Genomic DNA, 21851 nt, shown 5'->3' on the forward strand with positions numbered 1-21851 from the left:
CATGAAAAGGCAAGAACAGAAACAAGCATGTTTGTGAAGGCCCTTGAGAATCAGAAAGCCACACAGATGTGAATTATTGGTGACATTATTCTTTCCCCTTCCTTCTTCCCCTTCTATAAGCTTCCCCATTCGTTTTCAAGCAAGTGTCTAACTGGAGGCAGCGGGGTAGGTGACTTAGTCATCTACTGCTCCCTGGTGGTTCTGATAGAGATCTTGAGGGAGAAGTAGTATTATTTATTATTCTTTCATCCATGTGACTGCATCCCAGCCTGGAGGTCAAGCAGGCTGCTGGCAGAAATGAAATAAACAAGTTGTGTCCTTGCCTTCAGTGTGGGTCCTGGTTTGTTTGATCTTGGCAACTTGCTTTAATGAGAACTGAAGGGAGATATAAAAGCAAGCTTGTGATAGGGCCCCCCACCTACCTCACAGTTGTTTTTATCTTCTTGGTGATAGTTTATTGGATGAGTAGGACAATTTAGACTATTTGACTTCATTTAGAAATAGCCACTTGTATTTGAAAATTAATAGCTGTAAAAGCTATTATTTTCACTTGCATTTGAAAATGTCTATAAAGCTATAAACTGAAATAAACTAATTTAAATTTTGCAAAAATTATTTGGCTTGCCTACCTGCCCTCCCCAAGCCACCAGCAGAGTTCAAACATAGCACACATTTGACCACATTTTCTTATACAGGATCTTCCCCCCCCCCCCAGTTAGCAAAAAGTCTTTTAAAATTGAATTCTAGTTGAAATTCAGGCTAGTATCCTTTACTCAAAGGAAATACTTATTTAAAAGTAGTGAATTTGTTTTGGAGATGCTAAAAATAATGAACTAAAATTATTTTCCCATTGTCAAAACAATCTTATAGATGGGGAAGAAGTTGTTAGTAAACTCTCCTGATCAGCCTTAGAATTGAATGGGATAGGCCAGGTGCAGTGGCTCATACCTCTAATTTCAGCACTTTGGGAGGCTAAGGTGGGGGGGATTGTTTGAGGTCAGGTGTTCAAGACTAGCCTGACCAATATGGTGAAACCCTGTCTCTACTAAAAATATAATAATTATCTGGGCGTGGTAGTGGGAGCCTGTAATCCCAGCTACTTGGGAAGCTGAGGCAGGAGATCACTTGAACCTGGGAGGTGGAGGTTGTAGATGGCACCACTGCACTCCACTCCAGCCTGGGTGACAGAGTGAGACTCCATCTCAAAACAAATAAAAAAGAATTGAATGGGATAGGTGGTATGTTGTGCTTCCTTAACAAGGTAAAAACTCCACCCTAAAATATATCCTTCTTACCCCTACTTACATCTTCTTTCCATCTATGACAATTGCATCCTCATTCTTAGAAATTTCAGTAGTCATCAATTATTCCCCATGTCTCTCACATACATGGCATGTACCAGTAGAGTCATACAACAAACCACTCCCTAGTATTTTACTTCTCTCACAACCTCATCACTTCACTGAAATATTCAGGCCTCATTGGGACCTGCTACTGTTTGCCTTCTCCCCATTCACCCATTTTACCATTCCATTGGTGTCTTCAACCGCCCAACCTGCCTACCCCTGCCTATCCTGAATTCTTTCACGTCAGCCACTTCTGCACAGCTTTCCCTAAGGCAAAGAGAGTGCACTGCCTTGGTTAAGAGTACTCTGAAACAAGTCATCTCTTTTCTTCAAGTCTCAGTTTCTCACATAAATGGAGAGAATAATTTCAACCTCATAGGATTGCTGTGGATTAATGGAGATAATGGATGGAAGTGTTCAACACCATGCGTGGCTCATTTGGTAAACTCCAGTTTCTGCTTTAATGAGAACAGAAGTAGATAAGTGGCAATTTCTTCCTATTCACTACCTCAGTCTTCATTATATAATTATTGCATAATGATTATATCTTTACTCTTTTACTTGGCTGTGTGATGTTTGACCCTTTATTGTAAAACTTTTCACATAATTAAAGATAAATAAACACCCATTACTGAGATTTACCAATTAGCGGGTTGTCATTCCTTCATGTATTTATTTTTGCTATTTTATTAATAAAAGTATATTATAGATATGAACATAAGTACTTCAGTAAGTGTTTTAAGGGGTAAGAACAAACTCCTATGTAAACTATATTATTATTATACAAATCTTGCTTTTTAATGGGCTGAAGGCATTTGAAAAAGTTACCATTATAGGGTTCTGTGATCTTGTTTATCTCAAATCCACATTGCTGTACTATATATAATCTCATATAAGGAGGAAATGAGTGCTTAGAAGAGAAGTAGAAATTCAGAGGGTAAGCCTAAGTCCTTTGAAAACAAATCATGACAAATAATTCCATTTTCTCTTCTGAAAGGACTAATAGATCAAGAAACTGCCTTGGACAGAGTGGATGGAAGAAGAAAAATTTCCACTGGTCATTCACAGGAGGGAGTCATTCCTGGAAAGGTGGGATGACATATTGGTAAAGCCCAGGGGAGGGTGCTAACCTTGCATATTCAGGGGTCAGGACTCTGACCAGGTCTTCTTACTAGCTCTGTGACCTTAGCTGTGATATTTAAACTCTCAGTGCTCCCATTTCTCACCTATAATTGGAAATAACCAGAACACCTACCTGTTCTAGAGTCTCCCTCACTCTGAGATCACTCTGAGGCCCATGCTACTTTGATTCACTTTTATAGCTTTGTGATGGAAGTTTCGGGGAAGCTTTTGTTGTATTTCTTTTAATAAAAACATAAAAAGCAAGCAAGCATGGATTCTAAAGGAAGACTGATTTACAGACATTATAGGTTTATAACCATCATTGTTGTGAGGCAGGTTATCTGTGGAAAAAGGAGGACCAGATCCTGGCAACCTTGCTCAAGAACAAATAAACAACAGTGTACTTCTCAGGAATGGAAAAATATGTTTACATGACAGTGGGGCAGGGGTCTTCCAAGAGATTTTTCTGATATTCTATCTAATATGGTTTGGCTGTGTCCTCACCCAAATCTCATCTTTAATTATAGCTCCCACAATTCCCATGTGTCAAGTAAGGGACCTGGGGAAACATAATTGAATCATGGGGGTAGGTCTTTTCCATGCTGTTCTTGTGATAGTGAGTAAGTCTCAAGAGATGGGATAGCATGGAAGAAATGCCAGATGTGGGTGAAGGGGAGGAAGACAGCAAATCACACTGCCACGTGTGTACCTATGCAACTATCTTGCATGTTCTGCACATGTACCCCAAAACCTAAAATGCAATTAAAAAAAAGAAATCTGATGGTTTCATAAAGAAGAGCTCCTCTGCACACGCTCTCTTTGCTCTATTTTTGTCTGCTGCCAAGTAAGATGTCCCTTGCTCTTCCACCATGATTGTGAGGCAATTAAAACTCTTTCCTTCATAAATGACCCATTCTTGAGTATGTCTTTATTAGTAAGCTGAGAACAGACTAATATGGTATCCTGACATTATCTTATGATGAATGCGCAGGAAATAAGATTTTTCACACAAAACAATTAGTGCTTTTCCTAACACATTTAAAGTGTTCAAAAATACTGTTTATTATGGGCTTAAAGTAGAGATATAGTTTAAAAAGAACCATCTGCATCTTAGTCCAAAGGAAACTATGTGTCTTTAAGGAGAAGAGCTATCTCAGGAAGAATCTTATAAGAAAGATAGCAACTCTTTACAAAGATGCAATTTGCCAAGGAACTCCACCTTCAAGAACCATGTGTGTATTAGCAGACAGGAAACTCATTCAAATTCTCTCTGAAAGCTCAGAGCAACGGACAAAATAGGAATTTTATAGTCACATGTACTTAGGTTCACCTCCTGAATTTACTATATAACAGCTCTTTAATCTTATACTAAATAATTTATACTTATATTTTAATGTAATAGATAATTTGATTTAATAATTTAATTTTAATAATTTTATTAAGTAATTTGTCAAATTATTTGATAAATTATTTAAACTTACATTAAATCTTAAACTAAATAATTAACCTTCCTGCTTTAGTTTCCTACCCTGGAAAGTGGGGATGATGACCCTTTTCTCATGGAGTTACCTAAAGATTAAATAAGATTATGGATGGTAAAATTCTTCAAAGAGCCACTAGCATGGAATGTGCTCTCATTGATCCATAAATATTGCATGCATAGTGGGTATTTTTTGCTTTCATTTTCTTGGTATCCACTCCCTGTGCTTCAGGTAACAGCTCCACAGTTTTCTGTAAGAAATCACACTTACTCATTCTCAGACCATATGGTTTAGACCGTATCCATAGGAATTCATTCAGCAATTCACATGTGACCCAGTAAGAGCCCACAGTCTCATTTGAAGGATTTTATTTAGAACTTTCAAAAATGGAGACTTGCTCTTTCTGCAGGAGTCTCAGAAAGGATAGACTATCATTGAAGAATTCAAATCTATTTTGACATTATGAAGAGAGAATCCACTTTACAGTCAGTACAGGGGAAAGCAGAACAATGTGAAGACTCAGCCCGGAACACCTGACTCAAGCAGCTGGACCTAAGTCAGCTTGAATCCATTCCTGTTACATGAGTCTACGTATTCCCTTTCTCTTCTCCATGTGTTTGGTTGACCAGTGTAAGTTTGGTTTGTATTGACTTCTTTCACTTGCAAACACAAGTTTCTTTACTAATACAAATACTTGATAATGACTAGGAGAATAAGTTTCCTTCTAGGAAGAGGTCAAAGCCTCAGTAGAAGATGAACAGAGAAGCAGATAATTACTGTGTTTAATGCTGAGAGTCACTGCTATGGGAGCACAAAGGAGGAAACACCTAAGCCTATCTGCCCACACTTTAAACTCTCCACTAATTCTTTGTCAGAAAGAAGTAAATAGGATTCTTTAGAATGATCTCCGCCAGAATAAACTTACGTCATAAGGTAAGTGCAAAGAAAAGAAACCAGAATACAAATTTGTCCTTATATGAGGGCAGGCTGGTGCTAAAATGCCTTTGCCTGTGGGATTTTTGTCTTCTGTTGAACTCTACGTACCTTGTCAGATCAGCTCACGTGTTACCTCCTCTCCCAGGGAGTCTTCTCAGTATGGACTTTCCTGCCTCCATCTCCCTCTTCAACAGTCAGAATTAAATTAACTCCCTTGAGGGTAATCCCCTCTCACTTTATAGCATCCCGTCGCTTTTGTCATAGGTGATGAGACAGGTCAGGGATGATAGACTGTTAACTTTATATTCCTAGCACTTGGCACAGAGTCTGAGAAGCAGTAAATAGGTGATTGCTCAATAATTGTTTTCAAAATAAAAGGAGTAACATTCTTAATGTCAAGGTAGATAAATGTGAGCTTAATGACAATACAGTCAAAAGAGTTTGCAATTGATTGAAATGTCTTTCTCAATAATGGCTGATTAATGAATTGACTCCAGTCTGCTGGGAGGCCTGTGCTGATAGCCTATAATCTCATAAGGCAGCCCAGGAAGGAAATACACACATCACTGCCTCTACTGCTTCTGTCCAACCGCATTCTTCTTTCTTCTTCTAATTTATTTTTGTCTCTCAATATTACAGTCATGCTCTAATTTCCAAGGCTCAGTACCCGAATCAGCTTCCTTACTCTCATCTTGATTCTTAGTCATCTTTTGTTCACTCTCTCCTTTTTTCCCCATCCCTACTGCCATTATTTATGTCTTCCAGTCTTTGTGCTATAACTCTGCTCCTTACAAGTGATTCCTGAAGATTTTCATTGATGTATCTCAAGTGCCTAGAATAGTGTGTGTTCAATAAATAGTTCTTGAAATATTGATTTCCTGGAATCTGAACTTCACTTTTCCCAACTATCTTGCAAATTAATCTTTATTAAATCATATTTTTGTCATATTACTGCCCAATTCAAAATGTTTCAATAATTCTTCTGAGTTTATAGGCCACTTCAAACTAATTAGTATGTGAACCGTCACAGGCTGGCATCAATGGAATTTTCCCACATTATTTTCTGACATTCTGATAAATGGCTCGTTTAATTTATGTGCCCAGGATTTTCTCTGCTGTATAACCCTCTATTCCTGTCCAATCTGTTTATTTATTGTTCATCAAAATGTTTTAGTTCCTACCTCTATTGAAAAATAATTACTTTTTCATTTATAATTAGTCTGTTTAGAGAAGAACCTAAAAGTCATAAAAGGAAAGACAGACATATATAACATATGAGAAATTCAAAGTTTTTATATGGTTAAATATTTCACATAAATATGCAAGGTTTATAAACATGATAAACAAGGGAAAAATCAAACACTAAGATAAGAAATTATTAATATTCTTAATATGCAAAGAGCTTTTGAAAATTGCTTTGCAAAAAAGAAAATAAATGAAATAATAATATTTAAAAATTTAAGCAATAAATAATAGATGAAACTGTCCAGACCATTAGAGAACATATGTGTATATGAACGTGTATAAATTTATATCATATTTCATCATCAGATTCACATCCAAAGATGCTTTAAATGCAAAGAACTAAATGTTATCATTTATTGTTCTTGCCTATGTAAATTGCTACAACATATCTGGAAAATAATTCTCAATAATGATTAAAATAAAAAACATGCATACCCTAATTTGCCTTAGGGAGCCTATTTTATAAAGTAACCGTAAGAGCAAATGGATACACAAGAATGTTTGTAGTGGCAAAAACAAAAACCAAACAAACTGAAAGTGTATTATCATGGGACTGATTAAAAATGAAAGGAGTACAGTAACTTTACAATGATTAAAATTATATTCAAAATACACTATACTGATACCAAAAATAATAAGTTAGCAAAAGCTCTTGTATCTGAATGAGCTCCATGTTACATATAGTAGGTCCTTTAGAGAGTATTATATCTGTATATGTATGACATCATTTAGAGAAAGAAGGAATAAATAGAACTTAGAGGAAAGTGTTACTAACAATCTATTCATGATGGCCACAGGGTAGGAGAGGGTTCAGAGAGGGAAGGGTGAGAGTAAAGAGAGATACCATTAGCTTTTTCTTTACATCTTCATTTTATACATCCTTACACATGTTACATGTTACAATAAACACAAAACACTCTTGTAACATAAAATATAAATAATAAATGATATAAATGGAACTATAGCTCTCTCTTTATAAATCCTACTCACGAGTCCTGTATCAAGTTAAATTCTAATTTCTCTAAATTTACTGATGGAATTATGTCCTTGGTAATTCACCATCTGGTTCCTTGTTACTACTTTCTAATTCTTGCCTTGGAGTATTATTTAAATAATGCAATATTATTTAACTGTTTGTATTAATGTCAAATATTTAATTGAAGTGTAAGTTCCTTGTGATAAGAGCAGATATTCTACACTTTGCTCTTGAGTGTTGTCCAGAAACTCAATTTCATACTTGTTTGTTCATTGTCCAATTTTTATTGCATTTCTACCAGCTACCAAGCTGTGTTTCCTCCTAGGGAGACAGGACTACATTGAACAAGGTATGGTCTATGCCCAACAGTTTTGTGGGGTGGGATGAGACACTAGATACAGTCTTACAAATGAGTAGGTTACTAAAGGGAAATTGCAGTGTATTTTCTTGCCATCCAACAAAGCGAGCCTTTGGAAAGATCAATGACACAGGAGTGAGGAGACTTGGCTTTTAACTCATCTGTATTGCTTTCTCCCAAAATGACAAGATAAAGTATCCAACAAGAAAACAAAATGAATATTTTTCTATATTAACATGCTAAACAGATGCAAGGAAACACAATATGTAAGGAAATTAATTTATCTAATCACAACATCAATGTCAATATGGATAATCTCTAATATTTATGGGGAGCTTACTAGGATCCAAGCCAGGTCATTGATGGTCATGAATATTATCTAAGCCCACCCCTTAATTGTGCCCCATCAATTCCAGGGGCCCATGGACTTCATTTCTCCTTCCGCTAGTTCCTGAGCAACCTAGCAAAGAAGACAACTGAAGATTTCAAGAATCCTACAGTATCTCCTATTTGAATTACAAAGCATCTTCTTTTTGTTTTCAGACTTATTTGGCTTAAAAAGAATTATTACTTGGAGCCTGCAATGATTTTGCAGTCATTGCATGTCTCAGTAAGTAGGTTGGTGGGGTGGGAACTAACACTGTACTTAATGAAAAATGCAAGATTAAGGTTTGTGAAGCAGGTTTCCTTCTGCCTTCACATATCATTCATTATTAAATGCATTCTTAGCCAGGTCCATAGAAGCAAAAACAAAGAGAAATCCCATCAATCCAGGACTAAGTGGCATGCTTCTCCATTGCAATGCAGTTGTTAAGAACATAGGATCTGGGATCAAAGTGCTTAGTTCAAGTCCAGGCTCCATCACTGACAGGGTAAGGGACTTAAGCAATCCATTTAAACTCTTTGAGCCTCAGTTTGCTCATCAGCAAGTCAGAATAACGAAGTGCCTCCCTCACAGGGTTGTCGTAAGGAGTAAATGTGTTCATGAACATGAAGAGCTTAGAAGGGTTCTTAGAAGGTAGGGCGGGCTCCAGAATATTACATTATCACATTATGCCAGGAGCATTCAAGGGGCCAAGTGGAATTTCTAGTCACTAGATATTAAAGAGGTACAAGGAAGCCTCTTTGAGACCTTATCCTGTCATGCAGGTTTGTAACATCATGGTTTGTGTGTGTGTGGTTTCCCAGAGCAGATTTATGCTTTTGGCATCTGAACATTTACAACCCTCTGTATATGTAACGTACACTATTCTTTGTAAAATTCATTTAAGTACAAAGTGAGTTAGAAACAAATTTAAGGAAAAAGAATAGTATCGTTACTAGGTTTAAGTTATTAGGTTGGTGCTAAATTAATCGCAGTTTTTGCCATTACTTTGCATAATGGTATTATTATGTATACCAACATCTCAATCTATGAACATCTCAAGTATCTATAAAAATGGCAGTCCCCTCTTTAATCATCATCAATCACTACATGAGACAAAATATAAAACCTATAAGTCAAGATGATAGGTTATGTGATTAGCTTTTCTAGAAAAATAATGCCTAAGAAATATTTATGATATCTATTTCTAACTGCCTGCTGGAATTTTCAATTGATGTTCACAACTCAAACACAATTAGGTAATCATAACCTCCCAATTTTACTTCTGAAATACCTCTCTAATGCACCCCATTCTCTCTATTCCAACAGCTCTAATTCAACTCTTGTCTTATGCCCTACTAAGACTTGGTCTGTCTTCAACCCTGCTAAGAGATTTATCTGTCTAAAAAGCAAATCTAATGTTCTACTCAAAGGCTTCCATTGGCTCCTCCAGTTTAAACTATCATTTGGTTGACTGGATCAGATACAAACAATCTCACAAGTTCTGCAAAACAACTATGAAAATTACATGGAGAAGAAAAAGAAAATCCACCGTTCAATGAAAATTAGGTTAGCAGAGGATATAGTTTGGATATTTGTCCCCTCCAAATCTCATGTTGAAATGTAATCCCCATTGTTGGAGGTGGGGCCTGGTAGGATGTGTTTGAGTTGTGTAGGAAGATCTCTTATGAATGGCTTGATGCTCTCCTTGTGGTAATGAGTGAGTTCGCGCCCTCATTCACACAGGATCTGGTTGTTTGAAAGAGTGTGACACTATCCTCCTTTCTTTTGCTCTTCTGCCATGATTGTACATTTCCTGAGACCCTCACCAGAAGCAGATGGTGGCACCATACTTTTTGTAGAGTCTGCAGAAGCATGAACAAAAGAACCCTCTCTTCTATATAAGCTATCCAGTTTACAGTATTCCTTTATATTATAGCAACACAAAATGGATTAATGCAGCAGACAAATATAAGTTTTTATTTATGTTGAAGCCATTGGAGCTTAAAACAAACAAACAGAAAAGTAATTCTGTGTTCTACCCTATTAAAATGTCAATCCTATCCACTTAAAAGGGGGCAGGATAACACTTAGTTCCTCCTCCCTTGGACATCCTTTGCTTCAAGACTCAGAGTCTGTACTAACCGGAAAATTGAGTCAATAACTTTGTTGCACTGGTGGTGGTTTTTGATACTATAGAATACCATGCTCTAACCTCTCACTCCCCAATCATTTTTCTATAGTCCTAAAATTAAGACAAGAAAGGATACAGAAGAGGCAGTGATATGATATATTTTAGGAGATTATCTTCTTATTAATAAGGCCCTGTGGGCAGATGTTGGGACACCATGGCAGCTAAGAAAGCTTGCATACACTCATCAGTGCAGAGTTAAAATATTATAGAATCAGAAAGAGGGAGCAAAAACAACCTTACATTGGTGACGTTAAGCCACAGTAGAATAATACCAATATTGTATTATCTCCCAAATCATGGGGAGACAAAAAAGAAATCATTCTCTACCCAGGTTAATCAAAATTTTGAGCTCATTTTAATTTTAAAAATAAAATGTCATCTTAAGTGTGCTCCAATTGAGGAAAGCAGGTCATATCTCTTGGCTTTGTACATTCAATGTGAGCTTTATTTCAGAGTATTTGGTCTGTGTCTGTGGTCTAGCACTGGCTTTGCCCCAAAATCATTGGTGACACTGGCCAGCTCTGCTCTTTAAGTGAAACATGGTGCGAGGGTGACACTGATAGATAGGTTCCAGAGACTTTCCTTTGTGGTGTGTCAAAGTCCCCCTGACCCACGCACATTTCTTTGGGGGCTCTCATTTTTGTCTGAAGTACATTGTCACACTTGCTGCCACACTGCATCCCTCAACTTCCCATTGGACATATGGACCTTCTTCTTTCGGTTGTCCTGTCATTTGGTCACCCAGCATGTGATCTGATGCAAGAAAGATGACTTTTGGCTCTGACTGGCAAAATCTTTTTCTAAATCCTGGTTCATCTCAGGCCAGGCAGAACAACACTATCAAAACTATTTTTGTGTGGGCACAGTGGCTCAGGCCTGTCATCTCAGCACTTCAGGAGGCTGAGGCAAGTGGATCATGAGATCAAGAGATCAAGATCATCCTAGCTAACATGGAGAAACTCCATCTACTAAAATTACACAAATTAGCTGGGTGTGGTGGTGGGCGCCTGTAGTTCTAGCTACTTGGGAGGTTGAGGCAGGAGAATTACTTGTACCCAGGAGGTGGAGGTTGCAGTGAGCCGAGATCATGCCACTATACTCCAGCCTGGCAATGGAGTGAGACCCTATCTCAAAACAAAACAAAACAAAGCAAAAACTATTTTGACTATACTCAATGTTATGTCTTGCACATACATATCCCTGGGTAGCATCAAATAAATGACCTCAAAATCTAAAAGCTCTTGAATGCAGGTAACAATGAGTTATCTGTTTAAAGAATTTTGTGTCCTCAGCAAATCTAGTCTGTCTTATAAAGATATAGCTGATTATTCCTGAGATGACATTATCTAGGGTTCCTCTCTCACAGTTACGGAAGTAGAATGCACACAGGGTTTCTCCTCAGAAAACCTTCTCACAGCTGTGTGGGCAAATCACATGCAAGAGCAGTATACTTTGGTTTCCTTCTTCTTAAAATCAGGGTGATGATCCTTATAGGTATCAGTTGAGCTAAAACAGGATAATGGATGAACCTTTGTAAATTCTAAAGAAAGACTTCTGTTCATATAATTTGTTTAACAGATACAAGTATCTCCACGTGACCACAAAAGACCTAAACTGATTCTTCCAGAGCTGTCAAATCAAGATCATAGTAATAAATTTGAAAAACAAAAACAAAAGCACATTATTTAGTTGCTACTTTACTTGCATCTGTCAGGATTTTACTATGTATATGTACAACTGTTTTCTAAAAGAGCAGAGAAAGCTATAAAATATAATTTAAAGAACTGTATAAAATTATTGCAAATCCAATAGGCAATGCAAAAAAAAAAAAAAAAAAAAACAGACAAACTGGTTATGGGTTGAAATATGAAGAAATATGAAGAGTCTAATCAAACCATGTTAACAGAGTTACCAAGTTTCTACAAGTAGAATTCTATACACATAAACAAGAGGAGTAAGAGAGAAAGAGAGAATTTGTGCCTGGCCTATATATCATCAATGACCCAAGGCCAATAGAAAAGCCTGCCTATATGGCATAGACAGTAGCTAAAGGAAATATTTCCTAAAGGAAGAAGAAAGAGCAATAAACAGGAAACAATCTCATTCCCCCTTGGGTTTTGGTCTCCCATGGCTTGCTCTTATTTACAGAGTCCCTGAGGCTACTTCAAGTGCTGTACCAAGAGCTTTACGTGGCCTAACTCATTTTTCCTCACCACAACGCTTTGAAGAAGTCACACTATTATCATCCTAATGTTACTAATGAGAAATCTGAGACTCAGTTTTTACTCATGCAATCCCCATGATAACCCTAGGGGTCTTTTGCACTGTTATTTCCATTGTACTAATAAGGAACACCAGGCTCAGTTAGAGAACTATAGAAAGGAAGCAATATTGGTGAAGAGAAGAGGTGGTCTCAAGTTTGTGAGCTCTTGACAAATAAAAGTTGACTTTGCAGTAAGAAGAAAACAGGCAGAAAAGTGAGATAAGTAGCAGAAAGGAGTAGTCTTACCCTGGTATATTTCTATCTGGGGAGGTGACTTTACAATTTATGAGACTTTCTTTAGGGATGGGGGAGAGAGACAGCTTATGGTAACAAACAGTAGTGGAGACTAATGAAAGAAAAGATAGCTAAGCTATATACTAAACATGTTTTGATTTTCAAAATAAGCATTTGAGATGCATAATATGATCTCCATTGTATTTTTAAATTTTTAATTTTTGTGGGTACACGGTAGGTGTATATATTTGTAGAAGATATTTTGGTACAGACATACAATGTGTAACAGTGACATCAAGGAAAATTGGTATACTCAAGCTTTATCCTTTGTGCCACAATGTAATTATACTCTTTTAGTTATTTACAAATGTAAAGTTAAATTATTACTGACTATAGTTCCCCTGCTGTGCTGTCAAATAATAGGTCTTATTCATTCTTTCTATTATTTTTGTACCCATTAATTGTCCCCATGTCCCCCCACTCCCCTTCCCAGCCTCTGTTTATCATTTTTCTATTCTCTAGCTCCACAAGTTCAATGTTTTGGCTGTTTTATAGATGAAGACATTGAAGCTTAAGGTCATATAGCTAGGTAAATGGCAGAGCTCAGATTAAAACTATACATATCTAAAAGTCCATGATATATAAATATAAAAGCCCATGAGCTTCATGTTCATGCAAGTGCCTATTACTATGAGGTCTACTAGTAATTAATACATATTCAAATTATCATGTAAGAGAGTTGGAGAGAGACATGGCTTATTAAATTCATATTAAAATGAAACAAATTATTTTTTATCATTACCATTTAGTACTACTTCCCTGACGATGAGTGGGACTCATCTTTACCCACACTTTTATTGACTGGAATTTCATTCTTCCCTTCCTGACCTAAGCTTGAAATATCCTCCTGATATCTACCTAAAGGAAAAAAAAAAAGAGATTAAAAATTGTTCTAAATATGGATACACTGAAATATAAAAGTTAAAACAATCATTAAAAATATTGGTCTGTTTGTATCCATAAAATACACATTAAAACACATAATGAAAGAATCTAGTGAACTGATACAATTAATAAAAAGTTTTGGGAAAATGCCTAGTTGCTGACCCTTTCTGATAGTCACCAGAAAAGAGTCAGCAGCCTAACTTGTATTAAGGTAACCGGGCTAGAATAGTTCTGTGTCGTGTTCACACATTGATCTCATGGAACTCCTTTTCTAATGTTAATTTGTAAAACCAACTAACCATTTTATGCTTAATGAGAATGATATAAGGTGAGGAAAATGATGTAACGTGGTAGAATGGAACAATGGCTGCTCCAAAAATCTGGAATCTGAGTTCTAGTTTTAGCCCTGCTACCGATTAGCAGCTGTGTGACCTAGAAGAAGTTATTTTACCTCTCTGGGTCTCAGTTTTCACAAAAGTAAAAAGAACTGGAGTTAAACCAAATTATTTCTGAGAGTGACTCAAACTGGAAGGTAGTAAGACTTCCAGTTTGAGTATGAAAAAGATCCGAACTTACCTGGGTATATCTGCCTGTCCATCTGGGGAAGTCGCAAAATGTCCTATTTGTGTTGGGGGCTGAGAGGTATCTTGGAAAGTAAAGTTGTGTCAACTGCTGGGATTCAGAGCCATGTCCAGTGAAATAGTGGATGGCCAAACAGAAGTCTGTTTTTCCGTTTTCTGAGAAAGAAACGATCCTAGAGGATGGGGTGAGTGCCATAAGGCTTTACTCATGTCATAGCCTCTCTCATCAAAGAGGATCGGCAACCGTGGAGAGCTTGTATTGTCTGACACTCAGGTGTGTGCCCTGGAGTTCCATGGGGACCAATGGGGCTTTAAGTAAAGACTAAAGTAGCCATTTCCTCTGGCCCCATAAAATACTGAGGTGCCATCAACACTGGGTAGGGACCTCTCTGGCATGTTAGTGGATTTATCAGGTTGATTGGAACAGAGGGCCCAACTAGACCTGAACTAAGTGTTAATTCGCCTCTTCTGGCTCTGTGGCCTTGAGGTAGTGACTTAATAATTCTTACCTCAATTTCTTTACCTGTCCAATGGGAATGATAGTCTTTTTTCTCAGAAGTCCATTGAGATAATAAAGTCTTTTTTCTCAAAATCCACTGAGATAATAAAGTCCTTTTGCTCAAAATTCATTGAAATAATTAAATTTAAACATGGTTGCAAAGCACTCACTCACACAGTGCTGGGTGAATTGTAGCTACTCAATGTGTGCTAACAATCTTCCTCCAGCCACCGTGTTGGATGTGACATGCTGAAAGGGAAAGAGCTTTGCTCTGCCTTGTGGTTGCATCGCAAGCCACACATGTGGAGGAGTCATGATGGTTACCCATGGAAATCAATGTCCTCAGAAGCATCAGAAATGCTTCCTTAGTGAAGGCAGCAGCAGTGTGTTAGTGGCTAGGTAGAGACAGAGGCACCTAGGAAGCAGAGGCACTGTTGTAATTAGGGGAAAAGCAGTGGCCCCTACCAGGGAGGTTCTTAGGTTGTTGGAGAAATGGCACAATGGCCTTGGACCCCAGGAGCAGTCCTTTTTTGGGACAACATGCAACAGTTTTTAGAAACTTCAGGACATACTTAGAGGATATTTTGAGAGAGTTGTGTTAATAGCTCAAGACCTCAAATTAAAATTTGAGGGTCTTTCATGGAAAATTTGGGTAAATTCATTTAAACAAAAATATGTATTGAGCACCCACTATGTGTTGGGAGCTCTTCTGGGTTTAGAAAACTATGCTCAGCAAGAAGGACTGGTATCCTCATCCATTTGGGAAGCTTGCACTCCAGGACTGACTATACATGCATCAATACACAAGTGATTTTCACTTAGTAGTGAGCCTATGAAAATAAAATGCTTTGAGAACTATGACAAAGATTACAGGGGTGGTAGGCAGAGCCTTGCTGCAAAGAAGTCATTTGAGCTAAGACCTCCAAGAGGAGAAGAAACTATCTTTGGGAACATCTGGGTAAGAGTGGGCCAGGCAGAGGAGGCATCAAGAGCCAAGGTCTCGAGTCAGGACGGAGAGCCAAGACGAGCATGCCCACTGAAAAGCAGAAGTGAGAGACAAGTTTGAAATGATGTAGGAGAAGCTGAAAGAAGCCAGTTGGAAAAAAAGATACACAAAAAAAATTTCATTGAAAAAGCCCTACTAAAAAGCTAGCAAACATCAAAATAAGCAATAGGGCGAAATAACATTATTTCCAAACAAATTAATGAAGTAGTGTAGTTGATTATCGAGGAGGAGATACACCATCACTTTCAGCATATTTTAGTACCTAAGACAGTGCCGGGTTGTGAGGTTGCATGATGCCATGTTCTTAGAGTTTAGACCTTGTACATTGTTTTAATCACCAAAATGTGACTGGTGGACTGTATTTTCAATCCTGATATATAATTAGTATAAACTAGTGGATGTCATGAAATGACACTGACCTTGGAGCCAGAAGGTCCAGGGTCAAGTTCAAGTTGCAAGATTCTACCTGCTGAAAGACCCTGGGCACTCCCCTTGGCCCCACTGAAATTGTTTCCTTAGCTCTAAGTTTAACCAAATTGCTACCACAGAGGGAAATTATGGGAATTAAGCAAGACAATGATTTTAAAGGTCCTTGAAAATTGTAAAGCATCATCCACATTTATTGTTTAAAAATAATTTTGTAACATTTTTTGTTTAAAACTTTTCTCTCTCTTCGTTCCTTTGCATCTATTTCTTAATTTTCTTTTAAATTTTGTACATATTGTATCACTGTTGTTTTCAAGGAAAACCACTAGAGGTCAGAATTTCACATAAATTGTTTAAAGAAACCACCAAAATGTGGAAGGAGGGAAGGCAGTGGGAGGGAGGGAGAAAGCCGGGAGGGGAGGGGAGGAGAGGAGAGGGGAAGGGAGAAAGAGAGAGAGAGAACATTTCATTTTCCTACTTGGTAACAAACAATACGTTTAAGGCATAAAAAGAAAAATAATAATGGCTTGCAACAAAGAAGTTTTGATCTTGTTCTCAAAATTGTTACTTAACAGACTTAGATAGGGAGGGAAGGAAAAGATAAAATAGAATTTGTTAAAATTTTTATTGATGATGTCTACACAGCTTAAATTGCACACTGATTAACCTATAATTCTTAAAACAGGTCTGAGATGAAGGCTCATTTTACAAATGAAGACACTGAAGTGTAACAGATGTAACAGCATGCGGAAGACAGTGTCTTTCCTCTAAACTACGTCTGGGGAAATAAGACTTTAAAGATAATATCTGTATATTGGTCAATACATTCTATGATTGGTTAGCATTCCTGGGTTTTCACAAATGGCATTCTGCAATTCTAAATAATGTATTTAGTTTCCACTCTCCCAAATGAATTTAGGGAAAATTCCTTTCACGTTCTGTTTCCCAGAGTATCTAGAAATTTCTGAGCACCGTGCTGCTGCAGTGCTAGTAAATACGGTAATGAGATGATTAGCCGAGGAGAGAAGTATTAAGTCTAGCTTGACCGTAGGGAAAATATTGAAAAATGTAATAATCCAGGCCTTTAAAACATTTCCTTAGCCATCATACTATTTTGTTTAATTTTGTAAAGCTAAATATACATATCAAGTTTGTTTGGGAGTAGGCAGGGGTTGTCACAGTCTTCATGAAGGAACAAGGTATAGAAGATGACAGCATATATATATGACAGCATATATATATATAATTATATATAATTGTTTTTAGAAAAAATATATAATTATATATATATATATATATATTTTTTTTTTTTTTGCGATTGGGTCTCTGTTGCCCAGGCTGAAGTGGCATGATCATGGCCCATGTAGGCCCAACCATCTGGACTCAAGCAATTCTCCTGCCTCAGCCTCCCAAGTAGCTGGAACTACAGCTGTGTACCACCACACCTAGTTATTTTTTTTTAATTATTTTAATTTTTTGTAAAGATTGGGTCTCCTTATTTCACCCAGGCTGGTCTCAAACACCTGGGATCAAGTCATCCACCTGCCTTGGACTCCCTAAGTGCTGAGATTACAGGCATGAGCCAACACACCTGACCAACTGTTCATATCTTGAGAGAAGGTATCATGTCTTGGTTTCTGCTGTAGGCATATCATCTAGCATAGTGCCTATAGCAGAGGAAAGGCAGTGATGAATATGCTTATGTTGCTTTAGGTGCATTTAGGTGTGTAGGGAATTTGTAAAGAAAAAGGATAAATTAACTGGTGCTGACCTCAAGAGTTCGTGATCTAATACAAAGCTTGATATGTAGATGCAAGAGCTAGGGCAGGTTACTTATCTTAGATTCCAAACCTTGCACCTAACATGACGTCTGGAATGTATTAGGTACTCAGTACATTCCAGAATCATGGATTTCTTTTATTACTATTATTATTAAGAATAAAATTTAGAGTCCATTTGATGCAGGTTCCAGGCTCCAGATGAAGAAGAGGAAATCATATCCAAGAACATAACAGACTTAGTTCTGGAACCCAGAGTTCTAGAGCTCTGCTTCCCAAGTCTCTCTCCACAGGAGCACTCACTCCATTTTGTCACACTCTGGCTTGTAATGTGTGTAATTATCTCATAACGTCTGCACATGCTCAGGAGGAAAGTTAATGAGATTTCCATTGTTTGAAATCTTAACAGGGTTTCTAATGGGAAAGTGGGAAGGGAGAAGTTTTCTATTAGGTAAAAACATAGTGCTATTTTTAATATTCTTAAATGGATTCTCCCATTTGTAGGGACAAGAAAAACCTTAATTTTCAACACTTCCTATGACACCCCAGGAATAATCTAAAGTTTCCTACACTCTAAGGAAAGTTCAGTAATGGTTTTAAGTAAATACTTTATTTCTAATCAAAACTTGTTTTCTGAACATTTGCCCTCACATTATTCATTTATTCACCCAAGAAATTATTTGGAAGCTGTAAGGTCTCACTGTTCCTCAGAGCATTTATTTTATCGTATCAAAGGTTAAAACTTGGATTGCAATCTTAGAGGAAAATTAATTCAGTGATTAAGAAAAATGCACTTTAAGCAATACACATTTAAATAAGTGACAAGCATGGGGCAACGTATTTCTGAATTTTTTTTTTGAAAAACCTTCTTTTCTACTTAAAATTTTAAGCAGCTGCAATTCTTCCACCCTATAGCCTAGAGAAACAGCATGAATTACTAATAAGGGAGCCCCAATCTGCAGTGCAGTGACCAGTTTCAGAACAAAAGGGTAAAAGCTAAAACCAGAAAAAAAATAGATTTTGTATCTACTAGTTGCTTAAAGCATATTTGGACCTTGGCTCTACTTGAGAACATTTTGCAATATTGTACCATTCTTCCACAGAAGGTATTTGACCCCAAAGACTATACTTCCAAATAAAGAAATGTTCATTTATATACTACCTTTAATACTCGACGAAATGTTTCCATCCTCTACGTTGGAACTCAGGATCCCATTAACTTATGAAACATATATTTAAGATTTAAATTTTCTTTTACTGACCTTTTGCCTAAACAGTTTTACCAGCAACAGTATTAGAAAAGAGGAGAATAAAAACAGCCAAAGAATAGAGATACTTTTAAGGGAGGAAAGGATTTCTGAAGACTGATGCCTGGACTGTGCATCTGCCCGTGGAACAGAATGTAACAGGGAATTTCCCCCTGGCCTGGGTTAAGTTCCCTCAGATCCCTGTCCTGGGTTTCCCCCTCCCAACATCCTCTTACCTAACGTCAAGGGAGAGTTTTAAAGAAGTAACAGACCAGATATGGAAAATCCCGATTTTCCAAAATAGAAGGAAAGTGGGAGGAAACTAGGGAGGAAAGAAGAGAAAGTCATTGAAATCTAGGAAGGGGTTCAGAGATGAGGGAAGAGATCATATTTGTTATACATGAAAATTGTGGTTTTCTTTCCTCACCTTTGGGTCCTGGTGAAATTGTGTGTGTTGCACAGACTTCAGCGGTAGGACGGCTATTGATATCCAGACCCAGACTCTGAATTTGCAAAAGAAATAGTACCAGGAGGATAAAGTGTTTTCTTCCAAGCAAAGATGCAAAGCCATTCATTGCTGTGGTTCCTCAGAAAAGGGTCTCCCAGAAATGCCAAATAAACAGCTTTATTTTAAATAAAACCTCCTGCTTCTGGGAAGAAAGGGAAGTATTTGGAGCACACATTCCAAAAAGGCCTACAAAGACAGGAAGGAAGCATACCCTAGATTGTTTATTTTCTCAGTGTTCCAAATGGACCATACATTGTCCAGACTGTTTATTTTCAAGTGACAATAGTTTATTAAAAATTATCTCTGAACTCCAGTGTGAAGGTCAGCAGAAACATCCCCAAGAGCAAAGAAGAGACAGATGCCTTCTGCTGAGTACTTGAGCTGACAATTTAATAGACTATATTGCATTTAAACACTGAGTTTCAAAAAGGTTGTGAACCAGAGAGGTCTTCAGTTAGCAACATGTTATGCAAACACTATGCATGGCTTTGAGCTTTTCATAAGGCAATATTTATCGCCTGCTTGTGTCTGTTGGACACTAATGCTTCCAATGCCCTCCATGACCTTATTTCTCTCTCTTGCTACCAAGATTAATCTTTTGTGATTAAATTTGAAAGGAAAGAACAACCAGCATTTCTGTGAAGTGACTTGGTAGTAAGTAGTAGGAATATTAAAATGTTTATAACCTCTGGCCCAGTTTACAGCCTTTAGCCTTTCTGGTACACTCTCTCAAGGAGATATTCTGAAATGTGGGCAAAGCTTCATTTGAAGAGATGTGGCAGAAAGGGGAAAGGCCACCAATTGCCTAACAACCTGTTAACAGTGTTCAAGTTTTGGTAAATAGAAATGTATGAGAGGGTATGACATGGCAATTTTATTAAAATGGTGTTTTCAGCAAGTTTTTAATAAAATAAGGGGGGAAGCTTATGGTATTATGTTCATAAAAAGCTCAACAGATTAAGATGTAGAGTATGTAGATCAGATATAGATATAGATATAGATACAGATATCAGGATCTCTATCTATTCCACCAACATAGAACCTGTACAGATAGTCTAGGCAGAGTAAGATATTGGAAGATTGGAACCAGAATCACATACATTCTCCATTCTTGAACAGGCATGTCAACTAAGAGTTAAGTGAAAGGGATTTTGGACCTGCTTTCCCAGAAACTGGAAAAGAAGGACCTTACAGACCCCAATACAGACTGACTACTGAAAAATCATCCCTAAGAGATGTTGTTACAGGTAACCATCAATCCAAGAAATACAGATGCACTAGTTTCCTCAGGCTGCTGTAACAAAGCACTATAAACTGAGTGGCATAAGCCAATGGCCAGTTGGCTAAAATCAATGCCAACCTTTTTGGCACCAGGGACCAGTTTGGTGGAAGACAGTTTTTCTATGAGGAAGATGTGGAAATAGTTTCAGGATGATTCAGGCACATTACTTTATTCGTTTTTTGAGATGGAGTCTCACTGTCGCCCAGGCTGGGGTACAGTTGCGGGATTTTGGCTCATTGCAACCTCCGCCTCCTGGGTTCAAGCGATTCTCGTGCCTCAGCCTACCGAGTAGCTGAGATTACAGGTGCCACTACACCTGGCTAATTTTTTGTATTTTTAGTAGAGTCATGGTTTCAGCATGTTGGCCAGGCTGGTCTGCAACTCCTGACCTCAAGTAATCCGCCCACCTTGGCCTCCCTAAATGCTGGGATTACAGATGTGAGCCACCATACCTGACTTCAAGCACATTACATTTATTGTACACCTTATCTCTATTATTTGCATTGTAATATATAATGAAATAATTGTACAACTCACTATAATGTAGAATCAGTGGGAGCCCTGAGCTTGTTTTACTGCAACTAGACAGTCCCATATGGGAGTGATGGGAGACAGTGACAGATCATCAGGCATTATATTATCCTAAAGATCAGGCAACCTAAATCCCTGCATGTGCAATTCACAATAGGGTTCTCACTCCTGTGAGAATCTAATGCTGCTGCTGATTCACAGGAGGTGGAACTCAGGCACTAAAGTGACTGATGGGGAGCAGCTGTAAATAGAGATGAAACTTCACAGGCTCACCCACCACTCACCTCCTGCTGTGCAGCCTGGTTCCTAACAGGCCACAAACCGATACCAGTCCATGGCATGGGGGTTGGGGATCCCAGGCTTAAACAGCAGAAATTTTCTCTGAGATATTGGGGATCAGAATTTCAACACAGAATTTGAAATTCTGGGAGGGACAATTGAGTCCATCACAACAAAGCATATAGTGAAACTGACTCATCTTTTCTTAAGCAGTACAGGGAAGGAAACAGGCACTGATTGAATACTCATT

The 21851-nt window shown here is 37.7% G+C and overlaps 1 protein-coding gene across 4 annotated transcripts in view; it reads right to left on the reverse strand.

Moving 5' to 3' along the window:
* COLEC10 (collectin subfamily member 10) overlaps window positions 1-21851 on the reverse strand; it is a 513203-nt gene that overhangs the window by 25404 nt on the left and 465948 nt on the right. For 2 of the 4 annotated variants that reach the window (XM_008983323.5, XM_002759270.7), the window contains exon 1: window positions 19429-19605. The exons of the other annotated variants lie outside the window; for them this stretch is intronic. In XM_008983323.5, coding sequence (XP_008981571.1) covers window positions 19429-19576 — 148 coding nt within the window. In that variant the 5' untranslated portion in view covers window positions 19577-19605. Of the gene's footprint in view, window positions 1-19428; window positions 19606-21851 lie in introns of those variants that run through there. 4 annotated transcript variants of the gene reach the window in all.

Source organism: Callithrix jacchus, chromosome 16, assembly GCF_049354715.1.
Source record: "Callithrix jacchus isolate 240 chromosome 16, calJac240_pri, whole genome shotgun sequence".
NCBI lineage: Eukaryota > Metazoa > Chordata > Mammalia > Primates > Cebidae > Callithrix > Callithrix jacchus.